Source organism: Silurus meridionalis, chromosome 18 (genome assembly GCF_014805685.1).
Source record: "Silurus meridionalis isolate SWU-2019-XX chromosome 18, ASM1480568v1, whole genome shotgun sequence".
Lineage (NCBI taxonomy): Eukaryota > Metazoa > Chordata > Actinopteri > Siluriformes > Siluridae > Silurus > Silurus meridionalis.
In genome coordinates, this window is record NC_060901.1 from 8,659,907 (window position 1) to 8,680,038 (window position 20,132).

Below are 20,132 nucleotides of genomic sequence, written 5' to 3' on the forward strand. Positions count from 1 at the left end.
TACCGATCTTCTTATAGCCTGGGCATATTTGTGAAGAGCAACAATTCAAATTCTTAAACAATTAGAGTCTTTGCCATGAGGTGCATGTTGAACATCCAGTGGTCAGTGTGAGAGAATTGAACTCAAAGCTCCAAATTTTAACTGCTCTAATACAAAATACAAGATACATTTGCATGGTCTTTTCAAGCAGAAAAAACATGAACATGATAAATAGAACATGGTTACATACAGCTGTTATCACTTAGGGTGTATTCACGTTTGTTGCCAGTTATTTAGACAATAATGGCTGTATGTTGAGTTATTTTCACAGTAAATCTATACTGCTATACAAGCTGCACACTGTAATAAAAATATATCCAAGTTTCATTTCAATAGTATTGTCCCTTGAGAAGATACAAAAATATGAGGCGTATTTACTTTTGTGAGATACTGTATATATATATATATATATATATATATATATATATATATATATATATATATATATATATATATACATATATATATATATATATATATATATATACATATATATATATATACATTCACATTCATACATACACACACCTGTACACAGCATCAGCCTTGTAAAAATATGTCTCATCTCTGCCTTATTGTGCAATGTCAGTAGGATGTAGGATGTACACCTAAACTAAAATAACTATAGCAGCATGTCCAAGCAGAAAGCAAGTGACACTCCCACATTCCAAGATAAAAACTGTAGAGGCCAAATCCATGTGTGACTTGATTGAAATGCATGATGAAACACTAGGGCACTTCAACCGGTCTGCGAAACCATCAGGCCTCAATTTAAGAGAGAATCTGGGATTATTTTGAGACAGTAGTTGACACACCATAAACTGCTGAATTGATAAATTGCAAACCCATTATTTGGTAGATTGGGCTACAAATGACAGAATCTCAAAACGCTAGTGAAATCCTCATCTGACAGGACTGCTTCCTAAATGAGGCAGAGAGAATTGAGCCGAAGTATTAGGAAAGAAAATGATATATTTCTGTTTTAGTGTAGCTGCTGTTTCAAATAATCCTTTGAATAAATGTTCTATATCTAAAACACATTCACACACACACACACACACACACACACACACACACACACACACACACACATCTGCCTAACAATAGATCATCAAAACACAATAACTGTTTTGACCTAGAGACCCCTGTGCTAGGTGTATGTGAATTTGATCTAAATAAATGTTATACATTAAAAACACATTAAAATCCTTTTTTGACAGCACCATTATATTACACCATATAGACAAAAGTTTGTGGACACCCGACCATAAGAGGCAGATGTGATTTTTGATAATTACATTCCACATTTAGCCCCTCTTGCTTTTATTAGTTGATGTTTTACTAGATTTTGGAGTGTGCTTGTGGAGATTTGTGCTCATTCAGTCAAAAGGCTGTTAGAAAAGTACTAATGTAGGCTGAGGAAGCCTGGGGTGAATTCAATTCATCCCAAAGGTTGTTTAATAGGGTTGAAAAGCTCTATAGCAGGCCACTCAAGATCTTCCAACCATGTATAGCGTATCTCCATAGAGCTGACTTTGTGCACAGGAAAATTGAATCTAACAATCAGTTGGAAATTTCAGGCGTCCCAATAGTGAGATCCATAAAGTGTATGTACCAATTTCCAAAAAGCCTTTTTTGCTTAAAAATATAAATGACGTGAAATGATTTGGCACATAGTGCACTAGATAGCTTTGTCCTTTGTGTAGTTTTGTATATGTCAGAAGCATTTTTGACTGTTATGGAAAGGAGAAAAATTTTTGTGTATCAGAAAGCAAAAGAATTGCTCAGAGAGGCAAAAATAAATATGGTGGAACAATGAGATAATGACTGATTAATAAATGAGTAGTAACCAAATATTTATTGATTAATGACTGAGTTGTAACTAATCAATAGATCAAATATACTGTGTACTGTATAGTAAATGTACTGCATAGTGGACATGATCGTGCAGATCAGGAAGAAACTGCACTGCTCACAGCTTAATCAGAGCTGAATGGTGAGTAACTGGTTCAAAAACTTTGTAGAAACTGATTAATGGATGATTAGTAACTGATTAAATAGTCTTCAGAAACATATTAACGTCTGATGAATAAATAACAATAATAATCAGTAGTGATGTTTTCACCAAATTTAAAAAAGGCTTAAAAGACTATTTTGAAATGAAATGGACACTACACTGCTCTCTGTCTATCAGAGCACACATACAGAGCACACAGTGCAGTGAGAACATGCTGTGTTTGACAGTGTTGTGGAGGCTTGAATATTCCTGCATGGAAACAAGATTAAATAGGAGAAAACCATTTGGGAATAAAGTAGCAAAAGAAATGCTAAATGAAATTAACTACATAATAGTGACAAGACACACTGCTGCGGGTGAGTTAATAAAAACGTATCAGACAATAAATTTCAAAATGAAATGATGACATCGTCTTGTATTTCTGACTGAATTAAACTCAGTAGTCTGCTCTGATTTTGTGTTGGATTGAACATGATATTTTTGGGTTAATTTTATCTATGAATGCTTATGGAGACAAAAAAACAAAACAAAAAAAACCAATAAAAAAACAGAAGGCACATAGACAAAATGCCAAAGCTACTGCATGTAAAAACAATGAGATTTTTCCTTTACATGACTGATACTGATAAATCAATAACAGCAAGTATATGAGCAAAACAGTCTATTGCTAAAAGGATGATTGTGTTTGCTGATTTTTTTAACCTGGGCTCTGTGTAGGTGTGTGTCTTACCTTGATCTGAAGCTTTAAGGGCCAGTCTAGTCTGATGATGGGGAAGGATCTCCATTTTGACATGCTCACAAGCGCTGGCTAAAAGTTGGGTGGCTTCAGCCAGTGTGCAGTACTCCATGCTTGTGCCATCTACTGATAGGATATGATCACCGGCATGCAGTGCACCACACCTACACAACATATCCACATCATTAGGTGTCCTATGGATAATAATACCTCTGATACTTTTGAACTGTATGGCAAATCTGCAAACAAATCATTTTTTCCATTATTCAGTGGAAAGTATTAAATAGTATCTGTTTAATATTGCATGAAACGATTGCGTCAAACTTTGTGTCGCATCCGATGGAGTACGATGATCAGTTATCTACAAAGCTTTAACTGTTAAGACTTCTGGGAACAAATGCCTGAATTGTCCAAAGAATTTCAGACAGTGGAGCTTTCACTCGCTCAGCAATCTGCCATCTTCATTATTCGTACAGGCTTTCTCAGAGCCTCCACAGCAGATGAGTTATTGAATTTCTTTAATTAGTCGTTTAGTGCTACACGCTGCAATCTCTCCAGAAATTTCACAGTTGAACACAGGTGTATGAGTCTGCATTTCTCTGCGTTGACTTGGATAAGATAATCATGTGACGTGAGAGGGTACAGGAGTACAGACAGGCTGTGGGTGGACTGAAGCTGGCACTGAGGGCTTTTACCTGTCAGCGATGCTGGCTGGCTTAACCTTGTCAATGATGATGACCTGCTTGTTGCAGTACATGGAGGTGGAGAGAGCCACTCCCAGGCTGGAGCCCAGTGGCTTGGCTACTTCTACCAGCAGAGGACCAGAAGCACTGGCTATGGAGTCTGTTAGCAGGAGGGTGTAAAGAGGACACATTTAAAATGCTTATTTAGGATAGATGTTATATACACCAACCAGGCATAACATTATGACATTATAACATTATGACTGGTGAAGTGAGTAACACTGATTATCTTTTCATCATGGCACCTGTTAGTGGGTGGGATATAATAGGCAGCAAGTGAACATTTTGTCCTCAAAGTTGATGTGTTAGAAGCAGATCAGAGGGTCAAAGCATCTCCAAAATTGTAGCTCTTCAACTGTTTTGGCAGTAAAAGGGGGACCAACATAATATTGGCAGGTGATCATAATGTTATGCCTGATCAGTGTAGATTCAGTTCCACAATTCAAACTGGTAATCAGCAAATAAGTTCACTATTATAAAGCTGAATCTTCCTACTTATTTCAATCAGTAATGGACTCTATCCTAAAAAATCAGCTCTATTTCATAAAACAATGAAATCCATCTAATGTCTCTCTCACTCTCTACATGATGCTGGTACCTATGTTTAACTCCCTCAACCCTCAGGACCAGATATGCGCATCCCTTTGCACTACTTTCACTTGAAGCTTTGTTCACTTGAGCACCACTGCCAGCTGCAGGGAATCCCCCTACACAGAGAGCCTGAAGGTTGCTGGGGAATATCTCACTTAGATATCCTAAAGACTACACTTACCAAATTATCCCCAAGTCTCACATTCTTCAGTGCATAACTTCACTTGGATACTTAGATTTAAAACTTTCTATCATACTATGATTATAAAAAACCCTGATGTTCAGGTTTAATCTCTTCTTATTACTCTTTAACTTTATAGTATACAGCTTTTGAAACATAATGATTTTTTAATGACTTATTTAGTGGAGGATGGTTTCCTCATGGGTCTGGTTCTTCTCAAGAATTCTTCTTCATGACATTGTAAGTTGTTTTACCACTAGCTTGCTCAGAAATCTATCAATCTACATTTGAAGTTCTGTAGCGCTCCTTTGTAACAATGTTTATTGTTAAAGGAGCTATATAAAAATAAAACTGAATTGAATGTAAAACTTTCACAACTGAACCGGGAACCCTGGAGCTGTGAGGTGGGAGTGCCCTACACTGATTGCCATTATTTATTATTCTTGATGTAGATTACATATTGTAGGGTTTTGGCTATTCAACCGGCTCTGTGCATTTTCTCTTCAATGGTTCACCATCGAAAATATTAATCAAATCCTAATGAAGCTATCAGACATGAAGGAACAGAAATCAATAGACAGCACTGAACAAATGACTCAAGTCTTAAACAGAGACAGTGCTACCCCACCCTCATACCAACTGAACAAATTATTGTGAAAATCCACAGCCCAAGTCTGTGGGGCTGTAAGTGGTTAAAACATGACTAACTACCAGCATGGCTAGACTTCCCTTTCCATCATTTTTCCTCTGCTGCAGCACACATGAAGAAAATCCATCACTTCCCGGTCACTACACAAACAAAGACATCAGGCAGATGGTGTTTAGCCAAAGGCTACTCTAAACCTCACATCTCTCCCTTTCTCTCCTCACTCACTCTTTCAGCAAAACCCTCCAGGGTGCCATTTATTTTAGCGTGTTTCTCAGCAAAAAACTTTGGAATCTGACCAAAGCACGTACGTGCTAAGCGCGTGTCAGACTCGCAGGTTAAGGGCATCATCTTACCCATGATAGAGACGTCATACTCGATGAGGAGTGTTGCTTCCTGGCCGCACTGCTTGAGGATGCTCATTGCCTCTGCGTGGGATGTACCATGCAGACGGATGCCGTCGATGCTCAGCAGACGGTCTCCTGGTTTGATGGTGCCTTCTCTAGAATAGAAAAAAAAATTGCAGAGATAAGAAGTGAAGAAAACATCAGTTTAAAGGAGCCGCATTCTTAAAACACAGATAAAGGTGAGTAAGAATCCATGGTTTCTTGAACCTTAACAGTGAAAGACTCCCCAGTGAGCATTTTACCAGTGAAGAAAGTTAACAAGGCACTACGAGACCTTGATTGCCATCTTAGTGCACTATTATAGTAGGTCAGATGGCTTCTGCTCCACGGCCGCATTTAAGCACACTGGAGGGCCTCTGTGGATTAATGGCACATTATTATAACCTCCAAATTTTCTTTTTGCACCGGACTCTTTTAGAAGAACCCAGACTGCAGGTCACACCCAAACAATTAACAGGAAGGACTTACAGAATAGTTCAAGGCACTGTGCTGAATGTATACCTCAGGAGCAAATAAGAAGAAAATAAAAGAGGATTGTTTCTCAAAGTCTGACAGAAGCCATGACAACCTAATTGGTCTTGAAAATGCACTCATGCAGTTACACCAGCTGCATTTGGCTGCATACAGCCAGTGGATAGAGAAAAGCCTGTAATTGCCTCATAAACCAAGTACTTCATAAGCAAAAGTAAATATTAGAATATTTGGCTATGTGGATTACAGAAATGAATGATTATTGACAGAAATAAAGCCACAAATAGAAAAAAAAAAACAGAAATAAAAAATTGGGCAAAATGACAACACAAAATATCATGAGCATTAAAGTTAGAGAGTAGGAATTTTGATCAGTGAGACAGACATTTTCTATCTGCAAAATACTGACTAGTATAATGAAACAAACTTAAAGTCTATTAAGCAGCACAAATAATTCTGTCAAACAATACTGAAGCATTAACATAATGCAATGATAAATAATAATAATGCAATGATAGAAGGGTGGTAATGTTAATCTACTTGATGCATGAGGCTTCTGAAGCTGGTATTTGCTGTATTTTATAATATTTCGGCCTTTCATATGAGGAAAACTCTCCTACCTGTCAGCGGGGCCACCAGGTCTGATCGTTGTTATGGTAACGGGGCGAGATTTGTTCCTGTCTTCATGGGCGCCCCCTATGGGGAAAGCGAGATGCATTAGCACTTCTGACTAATGTTGCCATAAAGATAAACATATTGCATGTGCGCTCTTGGGAAACTAATGCTTTTTGCAGGCCCATTTTGCATATCTCATCTCTGAGGCAGACAGATGACTTAGAGCTCCTGGGTGGAGGCCATTTCTTATGAATGGACATATTTGCACATTCTCTTTGGAACAATGTCACTCGCAGGCTGGATCCACCAGACATATTTAACTTTAATTGGACCACAAATTGAGACCCGCAAAGCAATTTAATTCATCTGAATTAAAGCCGAGTGAAGAGCGGAAGTCGAGATGAAGTAGTGAGGTCAGCACACCCCGTCGTTTCCACCTGCTATAGGACGCTTGAGGCAATGGAAATAGTTTCTCAGTTAAACACATTCTGTTTGATGTCTATATGAATCAAATGAACCTGCTTCAATATGTGAGAATCAAAGGGAACACTCTGCTCTACTGGGATCCCCAGCTGTGCTTGGCTACTTTATACATTGTACATGGTCAATATACTGAAACTTTTAAATCAGACTTGGGACATCAGAGTGCTCTGCACCATCAAAGCCAGGGAAAGTTCATTTAAATGCACAGTCAGCAGCAAAAATAAGCAAGGTTGCAGGTACTTTTCCAACTGGATATATAATATTCAGGGTTATTAAAAAAAAATGACCCTATAGCATGATGCATTGCTTCAGTTCTCAAGCATCGTCATGGAATGAGTCAGTGACCATTGGAAAGAGGAGTTATCTAAGTTGATTGTGAGTATAATACTTGTGACTTGGCTGGAGTTTTTTATTACTTTTCCTTAATAAAATATTGCGTAATGAAATTGGTTAATTTTTTTGAATAACCCTGTATATATACAGATATAAAATGATATTCAGCTAGTGCAGGAAAATGAAAAGAATAAATGGCACTGACGTTTGACAGGCTTTTTATTTGATGGCAGAGAGTCATTACTGCAGATGAAAAAAATAAACATCTAACAACTATTCTATCTATCAGAACATCAATTTTTACTATGTGTAAAGTAGATCAAATTCATGTGTTACTGCTGAAAATGTCTTTAGTATGTTAAATCAGGGGCTGTACAGCAGAAACCTTATATATGTGCCAGTCTTTTAAAAGAATTCATAAATACTGTATATTTACTCAAAACTATATGGAAATATGTTTACTTTGTAATCTTTCCCAGGCTAACTTCTTGATCTTGTTGGGCAAGAAGCCAGTTTAACAAACACTGTGGTTTAAACAGTCCCCCTAAAGATGTCTAGCTGCTAGCTAAGTATTATTTTCTCACACAGTAAATGTCAGGCTTTGATCAATTTGTTGGATAACTATGTGCTGTGGGGAAATGGACATAAGCCTAATCAATTCAGTCTTTAATCAGACAGTATCTGTCAAAATGTCAGACTGGAATCGTTTAACTTTTGGAGTTAGCCAGATTTTAACATGCTAAAGATATAATTGTGGTTGAGGATACTTGCTAAAGGCAAATATACTGTTTTAGTTCGGAAGCATCTATGTTTTAGAATTATATACAGTGAAGAATTTTACCATGTAGAGGGCTTTCTCACACTGACACACATACACTATATGGACAAAATGATTGGGATGTGACTTTTCTAGCCATAAATGGTTCTTCCCCAGACTGTTACCACAAAGTTGGAGACACATAATTGTGAAGGATGTCTATACAAATCCAATGGAACATCTTCCTAGAAGAGTGGAATAGCAAATGAGGACAAAATGTGGAATAGGTTGTTCAAAAAGCCCAAACAAATCTTATGGTCTGGTGTCCACAAACCTTTATCCATATAGTATATCAAAAACCAAAGTCCTGATTATTTATTATATTTCAAGTTAGGACACCCTGAAACACTCAATGATCACAATGAGTTCAGGTCATGTTGGACTTAAGGCACTCTTGAAGATTGAGCACCCTTGAGTTGTTTATCTCCTCAAAGTCACCAAAAATACCAGACTGCGGTTATGGCCTTGATATAAAAAATTAAAATCAACACAAATCTAATACTAACTACTTAAAAACAGTATGTAAATATACACAACACTGCTTTAATAGCAGACATGGCTGGGGTTTCAGGTCACACACTGTGAACTTGGTGATCACTGAAAATCTCAAACTCTTAATTACAAGTTCAACAAAGTAGTGATTGCTTTTCACGGGTTTCTGGTAATTACTGTAATTCTGAAATGATGTGAACAAACCATTAATTGTTGTGTCTGTTACCAGGCAACTGGCCTGGCCACACATGGCTGTTAGATATAAGCTATTATCATTGAAAACACTGCAAAAATATTTGAAAAATATTATAGAAATAAAAATAGAAAATAAAAAACCCAAAGCAGCTAGAAAGAGTTTATTTTCCATTCAGAAGAAATTGGATTAAAAAGAAAATCCTTCAAAGTACCATTTTTTTTTTTAATGTAGTTAATCAATTTAGTGTATATTATTCATAAACTACAGTAAAATAATAAAAAGGTTTATAGTGAAAAGCATGAGGAATAAGGTCAGGAAATTCAGACAAATTGGCGGCATTTAGGGGTTTAAACACATATCAGTGAACAGATATACACTTTGCAGTGAATATTCTTTTTTAACCTCCGGGACTTACAAACGTGGCATGTTTAATCATACTTGTGTATGCAATGAATTAGAAAGCAGTTTGCCTCATGCACATTCGGGCGTATTTGTTCAGAGGTCAGTGATGTGTTAAATTGTACTTACCTCTGATGACAAATCCAAATGTGTTTCCCTCTTTGTGAAGAGTCACCTCGACATTTTTGAACATTACACCTGAACCTTGAACGGCTGTAGAACAATGAAAATCAGCTCATATTATAATTAGCTTTGACTGGTTGTGTAATAAATGTGAGCAGAAATCTAATAAAGCAAATCATCCATCACAAAAAAAAAAAAAGAAATAAAAAAATGAGGAAAAACTCAGTTTATTGAAGAGAATCAAAAACTACTACATCAGCCTTTTTTAAAGAAAGTGAATAAACCATAAATCATACAACAGCTAATGCTTTATTCTGTCTTTGTTTATGCTTTCTTGACGTCATGGCTTATAATTGAGTTAATCGTACTATATTTATATATAGCATCTTTCAGCAACTTCTAGGCAACTATTTAAGTAACTCCAGTGAAACTTATTGGACAGGTTCAGGATCTGGATCTACATCTGGACTTCTGTACAGCTGCTTGGAGTCAACATTGTTAAGCTCACTATATAAAAAAAGGTAACTGAATTGAATGAAGACTCTAAGCCAAGAGTCACTGACTGTCTCTGGGAGTTCAGGAAAATAACTATTTAGTTCATATAAGCATATATTCTATTATAATATAGAAAACAATCATTAATCTGTAATCGTAAAAAAGGAACACAACAAACTAAAACTACCTAACTATATAAAAATAATAATAATAATAATAAAAAAAGCAAACTCACAAACAGGTGGCAGTTCATATTCCACCTCCAACACAACCCTCTCGCCCACATTCTTCAGCAGACTAATAATCTCATCGTGACGGAACTTGGTCAGGTTGATGCCGTTCACAGACTTGATGTAATCTCCGACGTTCAACTGGTCACTCCTTCAGCGGAGAGGTGGGAGGTAGAAAATAAAGAAATCGATCAAATGAGAAGGAAGATAAGAATAAAAGTACAAATTAGGGTGATTTGATGTGAGGTGTGTGTGTGTGTGTGTGTGTGTAGAGTGAAAGAAATAAGGCAGAGAGAAATGGGGAAATTAACACAGAGGTAGACATAAAGGCAGGAATAAAAAAGGACAGATAAGAAGGAGAGCATGTTAGGTGTAATATTGAGTCTTGATGGATGTTTGGAGTAGATTAATATAATGCTTTGTAGTGGGAAAAGGACCAATGAGGTTGGTTTCTCACTTTCTCTCTCTCTCTCGCTCTCTCTCTCTCTCTCTCTTACACTCACAAATCCACACTCAAAAATCTCCAGCGTTGAAAAAAGTGTGAATCAAGGAAGCTATTTTCAGTTAAGTTAACATGCTGAGTAACAGCGACACCGTCCTTGTGTAGAATGACAAGGGAGTTTTAAACATTATTATATCGCCATGGCTGCTCATCAGGAATAAATGCACACCATTTACCTTACCTGTTAAATTCTGTAAAGCTGCTTTGAGACAATGTCTGTTGTGAAAACGCTATAGAAATAAACTAGACTTGACTTATATCAAAAGCAGTCCCCAAATGTCAAAGCCAAATAGTAAATTAAAATGCAAACATATAAATGATATAACATCCAATACAAGTCTATGGCTTGAATGAAGTGTGTGTGTGTGTAGGTTTAAATCCTAGTGTTTCAGAAGCATGTGTGATTTATCCTCTCTGGGAGTAAGTAGGATGTGTAAATGTGTGTAGTGAGATGAACTGTGAGCTCGCTATGGGCAGCCACAAGGCATGTAGAGCCAAAAGGAAAAACTTGCACAAATACAAACACACTAACATACACACACTCACACTAACACACACACAGAGCATGCACTCCCATATGCAGGCGCTCTTTCACTCCTCATGCAATATTCAAGCCCGATCGTTTGGCTGAACACCAAAACACAGTCAGAAACAGTCCGGTGAGGTTCACGTGAGCAGCACGAGTTTGTGGTTTAGGCACAGCTATGATTAAGTGTGTGTTTACCTGGCCGCGATGCCGCCCTGCCGAAGGTTGGAAACGCGTGGCTTGCCGTCCTTGTCGATGCCTCCCGAAACGGTCAGTCCCAGGGTGGTTCCCTCCTTCTTCATCAGCTCCACCATGCTAGAGCCCTTAAACTCATCTGTGGGCGAAGGGGAGGGGGGGCGAGAGGAGGAGGAACAACACAGGCACGAGATAAGTGGGGAGCAGGAGCAGAGGAGCCTGGTGGCTGCCATACTGCTCTTCTCACTGACGGAAATCACACATTCACACTCATACTCCCCAAACTGCCAATCTACACACACACACACACACACACACACACACACACACACACACTCTCTCTCTCTCTCTCTCTCTCACTTACTCACTCTTTCTTTCTCTCATAGATTTGACCGGTAATTAGAGAAACACTCAGGAGGATTGAGACAGAGTAGAAAAAAAAAACCTGTAAGAAATGTAAAAACAGATGAAGAGGTGAGCTGAAAGATGGTTACAAAAATTAATGATCATGGTTTTCTCTTTCTCTCTCTCTCATTGGTTCTCTCTCAATTGCCTCACTCACACTTACTATTATGTCTTATCAGCACACACACCCCTCTCCTACCTCCTCTCTCATGCATCGATATGCTGTCATTCAATTCTTCTCAGGGATGATCAAAGACACATTGCATTGATTTGAAACCATCTCCTTAACTCCTGCTTTCAATACACACCACACCAGACAAAACTCTTTTCAAGCTTGGAGGAAACACGTGACTGTTGCTCTTCTTCCCACACTTTACATGCTGTTTTTCTATGGAGTGGAAATGGAGGGGTCTTGCAGTTCATAACCTCCATGTTCCATGCTAATGATCCTATTTCAGTGTGGCATTTTATAAACTTATACAGCTGCTTGAGCAGGAGCTTTAAAACAGCTCTCTGAGGAAAAACAAAACAAAACATACCATAGACATAGGCAGTAGACAAAACCGCTACATTTTCTTCCATACACTATGTAAATCCACCGATAAGTTCAACATGCTTTTAAATTCCCTCAGCACTCATTAACATGCTTTTAAAATGCTTAAGCTCTCTCTAACCCTGTTAATCACAGCGACAGGTCGTGGTGGCACGATGTGCTGTTCTTAAATAAATCCCTCATAATCATGTGCATAAGATAAAAGAACAATGCAAATCAAGATTTAGATGGGACATGCAACTTACATCAAAACGATGTGAAAATCTATGCTAATTTACTGGGTGTTAAAAGACTGGCTAGTTTTAATGTGGTTCAAGGTCACTAAGGCCTAATTTTCATCCAATGCATATTAATTTGCTAGCTTTTAAATGTGTAGAAATGCTCTTAAAATAGAAGCATTTCTAATAATAATAAAAAAAAAAACTTGAAACAATGTCTTCTGGAATTCCGCAAGAGCAAGTCCAGTTATGTACCTCAGTGAACCCCATGATCTCAAGATACACCTTTAAACCCCAGCATGGTCTGTATTTTCTGCGTAAGTCATCAAATTGTTAAAAGGTCACTCTTTATAAACTGCAGAGGATACAGTTTATAATCATCTGCCACCTACAGGCATGCAATCCTAAGAACATGAGCGTCGTCGATCATTTTTACTGTCCAGAATGACCATCATCACCCCAATGATTTAGTCTGGTGGTCACAGCAGCTGGCTTAATGACAGCGGCACAGATTCAGAGTTCTGCTCATGCATTAAATTGGACCATATGGGCTGGAACACAGGAGCTATGTCGGATCATGCTCCAGGCCAGAGCTGGGTCAGAGGGGCTTAGTCGATGCGCCATGTGCCCTTGAACTGAACCTGACATCTCTCCATGAATAAGCTAAATACTGAGACAGGATGTGAGCTACACCCATGTGTATGCGCATTACTGAAAAAAAAAAAAAAAGTGTGGGAAGGAAAAAAACTCAAAATTGAAGACATTTCAATCAGTCACGCGTTCTGTGCTTCATGCCAACCTTTTGTAATTAATTATGAAAAAATCTGCTATCGGCCTGTTCTCTAGTAATTTCATTAAAAATAACTTCGCTCTGCTGGGAATTCATCAGGCAGTGAAATTACAGGGTAACAGATAAAAACGCAAGTGTCCCCCCATTTGGGAGAGGAATAACTTGTTCTACTCCTCCAAAGGGGTTGACAGTATCAAATTAAGCCTACCATATGTGTCTTTCTCTCTTCCTCTCACACACAAATTGCCCTGACTAATGGTAGTGAATTTCCACCATCAAAACAATCCAAAAAAAAAAAAAAAGCCATTTCTCTGAAATGAATGCTGTCTTGGTAGTTCTGCATGATCAACTTCTTCTCATAACAGTACTGCATGATAGGGTTCTGACCGTCTCCTAGTAGAACCATAGCAATGTCAGCTTCATCCATCAGAGAGCAGCAGGGCAATGCTGATGCAATATCCCAGCACTGAGCTTTAACACCCACACACACACACACACACACACACACACACACACACACACACAGCTGAGTGATGCTGTGTGTCATTGCTCTATTAGGCGAGAGACTCTCAGTGTGCTAAAAGTTTTGGTCACTATCCTTGCAGAGGGACCTTCAGTACTGGCTTGAGCTGGACCTGCTTAGCCCTGAGAGCTTTGGGAACAGGTGTGCAAGATGATAAGTTAATTCTATTATATGCCTTTTCTCATTTGGGGCTTCTCTCTTCTCTGCACCCTTCCTTCTCTGTGGTGCTCTCTCAGCGGCGTTACCACGGTGACCAGGTTGGCCGTCATATTTCTGTGCACGATGGCTTCTTTTGCGGCATAACAGATGATCGAGAGAGGTGGAACAACTCCTCTGAGAAAAGCGAGAGACAGACACCGAGGGGGCAAGAGTGGGGGAGGAAATAAAGACAGTAAAAGTTTAAAAGTGCATAATTAATGACCGTGTCTAGCAGCTGTAATGATCAGCCCTAAATCATTCACTGACTTTGCCGAAGCCCGGAAGAGCATTAAGTCAGCGAAGGGTGCCGAGCATTCGGTCGAGGGCGTGTCCAAGCACATGCATCAAATGGCACTGATAATAGCACTCATTTTACAGTGCATTTACTTATGTTGTACTTATGCTGAGGAGTTTATGGTTTTACTCATTTTAATGCTAATGAATATCATCTCTAGAGCTATATAATATACCTCTGTATCTTATTTGCTACACATCCTCGCTTCTGCTTCATGATGCATCATAGGACAGGTTTTTACAAAAAGCAGGCAGCTTGTATTCTTGGATTTCTTTAATTAGTTTGTTGTACTTGCAAAACAGATGAGTCACTTGTCACCTAATGCATAAGGCTACAGTACAAATTAAATTAGCATAATATATCTGTGTGTGTAAACGCAATACACACTCACCGTCCACTTTTATAGGAACTCGTGTACACCTGCTTATTTATATGGTATATGACAACATGCATGCAATGGTTAAAGACCTAAATGTTTTGATGTTTAACTGATTTTAAGCATTTTGCGACTTCGGTTTATTAAGGAACTGCATGAAAGTGCAATTGAAGAGTTTTATATACACTATATACACTGACGCGGCATAACATTATGACCAGCTGCCTAACATTGTTTTGGTCCCCATTTTGCAGTCAAAACGATTCTGACCCATTAAGCATTAACAGCATTAACTTCTTCAGCAATTTGACCTACAGTAGCTTGTCTGTTGGATCGGACCACAAGAGCCACCAATGTGCATCAATGAGCCTAGGCCTTGTCGCCGGTTCACCAGTGAGGAATATAACACTGATTATTTCTTTACTATCCTCTTTATCCAACAGACAAGCTACTATAGCTTAAATTGTTGAGGAAGAATCAGTACTGTTTTGGCAGCAAAAGGAGGACCAACACAATATTAGGCAGGTAGTCATAGGTGGTTGAATATAGGTATATCTTATTGTGTTATACCTGATCATTGGCCATAAAGTTATGCCTTGCCGATGCATAGTGTATCTACTAAGGTCTAAATCTTAGGTCACTGAGGAATCCCAGGCTCCATGTAGAAAAAGCACAAACACTGTGTGGACCACCAACATCCACCCAATTAGGACTAGGAGGTATCTGTACTTGTCAGCTAATTTAAACCAAGACACAATCTAGAAGGCATCCTGGGCTCGAATCCTCATCTATTATCTACAAACACATGCGGGTTAGGAAGGTTTATGCAAAGCAGTACACATTGCATTGCATTGCATTATGGTGTGAGTGGAAACCTCAGCCATGTCTACAGTCTATCTAAAATCCTTTTCATCTTTATTACAACTGCCAGACTTCATTAAATTCAAATAACATATTTTTACTACATTTAATTTTGCAGCATGAGCACTCAGAAATCCTGAGGGTTGCCTAATGAGTGCACTCAGATATCCTTTATATTGTCATCACACTCCTCAATCATTATCATATTATTGGCCAATTTACGATGACAGGCTGATCTTTGGCTGGGACAAAATGTGACAGGATATGAGTGAGATATGAATTTCAGATTGGAGAAAGCAAAGTTCGCTCACATGTCGATTAAAATGAACAAAGACATTTTTCCAGTGGGTTCTAAAAATTTAGGTTTGTTTTAGTTTAATCACTTTGCTGCCTTTAAATAGACTAGGGTTTAGCCTTTATATTAGAAATAATAGTGAATTTCTGATCTTCAGCTAATTAACACTGGCCAGTACTTTTAGAATGCACTAATGCGTTGATTCTATTTTTTCTTGACATAATGCGAGCGCAAATTAATTGCTCTTTAAGCTCAGTAATTTAGCACTTTAATAATTGAATCAGTAAAATCTAAAAAAAAAAAAAAAAAAACTGCTGTGCTCGTGTTCACGGTCAACTGCTGAATTAGTGGAACTGTAATTAGACTGTAGTGTGCTGGCATCAAAGTGTAGTGCAGTAGCGTGCAACTATCCTTTTTTTTTTTACCAATATCTGACCTCAGATTCATGAAAGAAATAAAAATACATGCTGTACTGTGGATGGAACTGAAAATTTCTAGGCAGAGTACAAGCACCTTGAAAAGATCGATCAATGCATACTGTGCTGACTTCAGCATCTTAAATCTCTACTGAGGACAACCACCGGAACATCCTACATTCCTACACAGTTTGATGCTGCGAATTTTAAAACTAATTATTGTGAATTTCCATAAAATATCAGTATTAAAACAAAGGGAACACTAAATCACTAGCAGATTAGCTGTGAAATAATTATCTATACATATATTAGTGTTGACTGATATGACATATGACCCATTTACAACTCTTTAAGATAAGAGCCTACTGTAGTTGTTGAGTAAAAAAAAAAAAGAATTCTCTAGCTGACTGCTCATGCTGATGCCAAATCCTAACACTTTTTGTTTTTCTGCAGGGGATCATCTCCCCCTGTGGACCTGCCTGAATCATCCTGATGCTGCAGTTGTGACTCAACTTCTCAACTGCTGGTGTGAATGGTCCCACAGGGATAGCCTCAAGACTTCTCCTCTCCAAAAACACTTGAGTTACTACATATCACCGAGATGCTCCGGATTTTTCTCTAAGTTTTGCTGCTGGGGGATGTGGTGCCTCAGTGGATAAGATGTTGCACTTCTGATTGGAAGGTCATTGGTTCAAATCCCAGCACAACCAGGTTGCCAACGCTGGGTGCTTTAGCAAGGCCATTAACCCGTAATAGCTTAGATGTATAACTGTGAGTCACTCTGGATAAGGGCTTCTACCAAATGGCGTAAATGTAAATGCTGTTATCAGACCTGTGCTCATTTTTTTTCTCATAGCAAACATTTATCACGCTTTGTGCTGTTTGATTTTAAAGCATTTACTTTCCCAAAATCAGGTTTCCACCAGAAGAGAATGGGTTTTGAGTTCTCTCCAAGAATCAGAGGGAGATTTTGGCACATTCAGATTTGCAACAATGCTTACTGCCAATAGAAAAACAGAAGATAAATCCACAGTATGTAGTACATAAATAGTGTAAAATCCACAGATTTGCATGGGATCACTCACTTGCTCAATTTCAGTAACTGCTTTATTGTTTTTAGAATGGTGGTGGTAGATCCAGAGCCTATACTGGGAACTCTGGGAATTAGAACATTAGTCCATTCCAAATGATGATTTGAGCTTGCTCAGCATAATGAATTATGCATATACACAGTGGTTCATTTGCCTAAGCATTCTCTTAATACTTATAAATGCTTAACCGGGCCGACGAATAAATGGGTTTCAGTATCACAATATTTCGGGATTACCAGTATGCAAAGCCTAAGAATCGATTAATACACTATTAATTCTGCATCTTTAGGGACTGTAATACAAATGTAATGTAATACAAAAATAGATTTAGGAGGAGAGGTCTGCTGGACTGGAGGAGAACGTTCCAGCAAGTGGCTCCTCATTTATCATGAAATGTTCGAGGCTGCTGGCGTGGTGTGAGGCACCATGCTGCATACACAGCACATTCTTGCATGCTCACCACAGTGGCCGGCCTCAACCCTCGCCCTCTCATCACTGCCTCCAGGCATTAAACGAGTCTCCATTTCTACACAGAGAGACGTTTCAATTCAAAACCAATTCAACAAGCCTCTGGGTAAACCACCACTGGAGTCTTCAAAGGAGCTTTACAAATGACTACGTAGTACCTGTACAGAGTGAGCCACAGACAATGGGCTCACGTAGCTCTTCGCTGTTTTAGCCATCTCAATGCAGAAGGATGCCATCAGTGTCATCATTTAATAATAAGCACACACACACACAACCACACACACACACACACACACACACACACACACACACACACACACACACACACACACACACAACCACACACACACACACACACACACACACACACACACACACACACACACACACACACACACAACCACACACACGACTCCTGCTGCACTTCAATGGCTCTGGTTTGAAAGATGCACAGCACTGTGTTGTCAGGTTACATCAAGGTGCTTTGAAAATGCTAAATCATTTAGAGGCCATTTCCTAAGGCTACCAAGATTTAAAACATCCTTCTCCGCTGCTACATCCTCTCTCTGTCTTGCATTCTCATTGACACACAGACGTTCTCTGCTTACTGACCTACTCTGTGCTAATGTGGCATTTATACTGACGAATGTCCTACAAGTATGTTGACAGGCAAGACAGAGTGTAGCTCAGAGACCTGTCCATTCATGCATTTGTGAAGAGATGATGTCTTTGTTGAGAGACCTGCACACTTCCAAAGGACTAAAACTAGCAAGAATAGAATGCTGGGTCGTGGCTTTAAAACATATATTTTATACACGATATCGATCAAAATCATGGCTGTAGTTCAAATAACAGATTTATATTAACGTGCTAATTCAAGCAAAATGGAAATTACAATGATTGATTCCGTTTTTGGGTGCGATATTGATTTTATATAAAAAAATTAATGTATAGCAAGTAACTGACATTTCAGGACCCAATATAGCGAAATCTTCTGGTTATTTCTGCTTCATAAGTGAAAACAGGTCCCTAGTAAGGCCTCAGTAAGTTATTATCTTACATGGATTTGCACGTTCCTGTTAAAAGGTGCTTCCAGAAAAAAACAGCGCTCTTTTTTTCTTTTTTATCATTATCAGGTGGGCTGTCAAATTTTAAGTGAAAAATATATGTTCCTTATACTACTATAGTAACAGTGTGGTTATAGTTATTCAGAGTGCTGTTCATCCAATCAAATTTGTCGCCAGCACTGCTGTATTGAATATGTTATCAATTGAGAAAAATTAATTTGATAGATAAATAGATAAAAAAAAAAAACACTGTTTAATGGTTGTCCAATCCCCAACATGGACTGTTTAAACATCTATCATCAGGAAAACCTTTGATGGATTCCAAAGTCTGTCACACAGCCCTTGTTTTCTTTCAGCTACTGTATATTCTAATACTAAACTCCACTAAATGCTTAAGTCCCAGCCTCCACATGTGCACTTTACTGCAATGGTCTGTTATTACTACAGTTATTTATATAAAATTCTTATTTACATATCCCTGGAAACTGCACTTGTGCATCCTTTGTAAGCTACTGTGTGTATTTACTGCATCATGGTGCTACTTCAACCTACTGGCATGAAAGTTTGATTAATTTTACAAGTTGAACCTAACCCTAAAAAGAAGACTATCAAAAGTGTTTACTGAAGTAAAAGTCAGATGTAAGGCTGAAACTTTCTGGTTTTCTGAGACTTTTCAGAGTTTCAAGCAGATGACTAAAGGGTTTTTGGGTTTGCTAGTAACATAGACTGTGTTATTGTATCATTGATACTGATTTGGAAATATTTGTTTATATAACTGCTATAATGCAATTTTCTCATTTGAATATTACAGTGGCCTAAGAGGAATAACACACTTCTGGATGCGTTGTTATTGGAAAACAATCATCTAGAATCAGCTGAAAGAAATGTGAACAGACTGAAGCACGACTGGCTTTGAGATTTAGAAATGCAAGCTACATTTACAGAATGAAGATGGGTCATGTTACATTTCAATATACGAAAACGAATCGCTGTGTAATTGCAATATTCTCTGCTATACACTTCGGCACTAGAATGATAATGAATCAGAGTTCAGAGCTCAAAAGAATTCACATAATAAGCGTTTAGAGCTTTCATTTGGCCAGACTAAATAAGACTACTGAAGTATAATCTATTAAAGCAAAAGGATCTTGCTGAAGCTGTAATAAGGGCACTTGGCAACCCAGCTGCTCTCTAAACATCTCTCAAGCCACAGGATTTCCTATGTGTTTATCAGTGAGCGTGGGAATCTACAGCTATGGATTTCTTTCCTACACCAAATGGTGCATGAAGCCAGGGCTCTTTTTCCACCATATATTTTGAAACCAAGGTGTTAAAAAAT

The 20,132-nt window shown here is 38.3% G+C and overlaps 1 protein-coding gene across 8 annotated transcripts in view; it reads right to left on the bottom strand.

Annotated features, from left to right (window-relative positions):
- The window catches only part of grip1 (glutamate receptor interacting protein 1), a 277,675-nt gene that overhangs the window by 43,739 nt on the left and 213,804 nt on the right, over positions 1-20,132 (bottom strand). For all 8 annotated transcript variants that reach the window (XM_046872780.1, XM_046872783.1, XM_046872784.1 and 5 more), the window contains exons 3-9: positions 11,241-11,376; positions 10,020-10,165; positions 9,296-9,379; positions 6,452-6,527; positions 5,310-5,455; positions 3,488-3,635; positions 2,787-2,956 (exon numbers count right to left, since the gene is read on the bottom strand). In XM_046872780.1, coding sequence (XP_046728736.1) covers positions 2,787-2,956; positions 3,488-3,635; positions 5,310-5,455; positions 6,452-6,527; positions 9,296-9,379; positions 10,020-10,165; positions 11,241-11,376 — 906 coding nt within the window. The remainder of the gene's footprint in view (positions 1-2,786; positions 2,957-3,487; positions 3,636-5,309; positions 5,456-6,451; positions 6,528-9,295; positions 9,380-10,019; positions 10,166-11,240; positions 11,377-20,132) is intronic.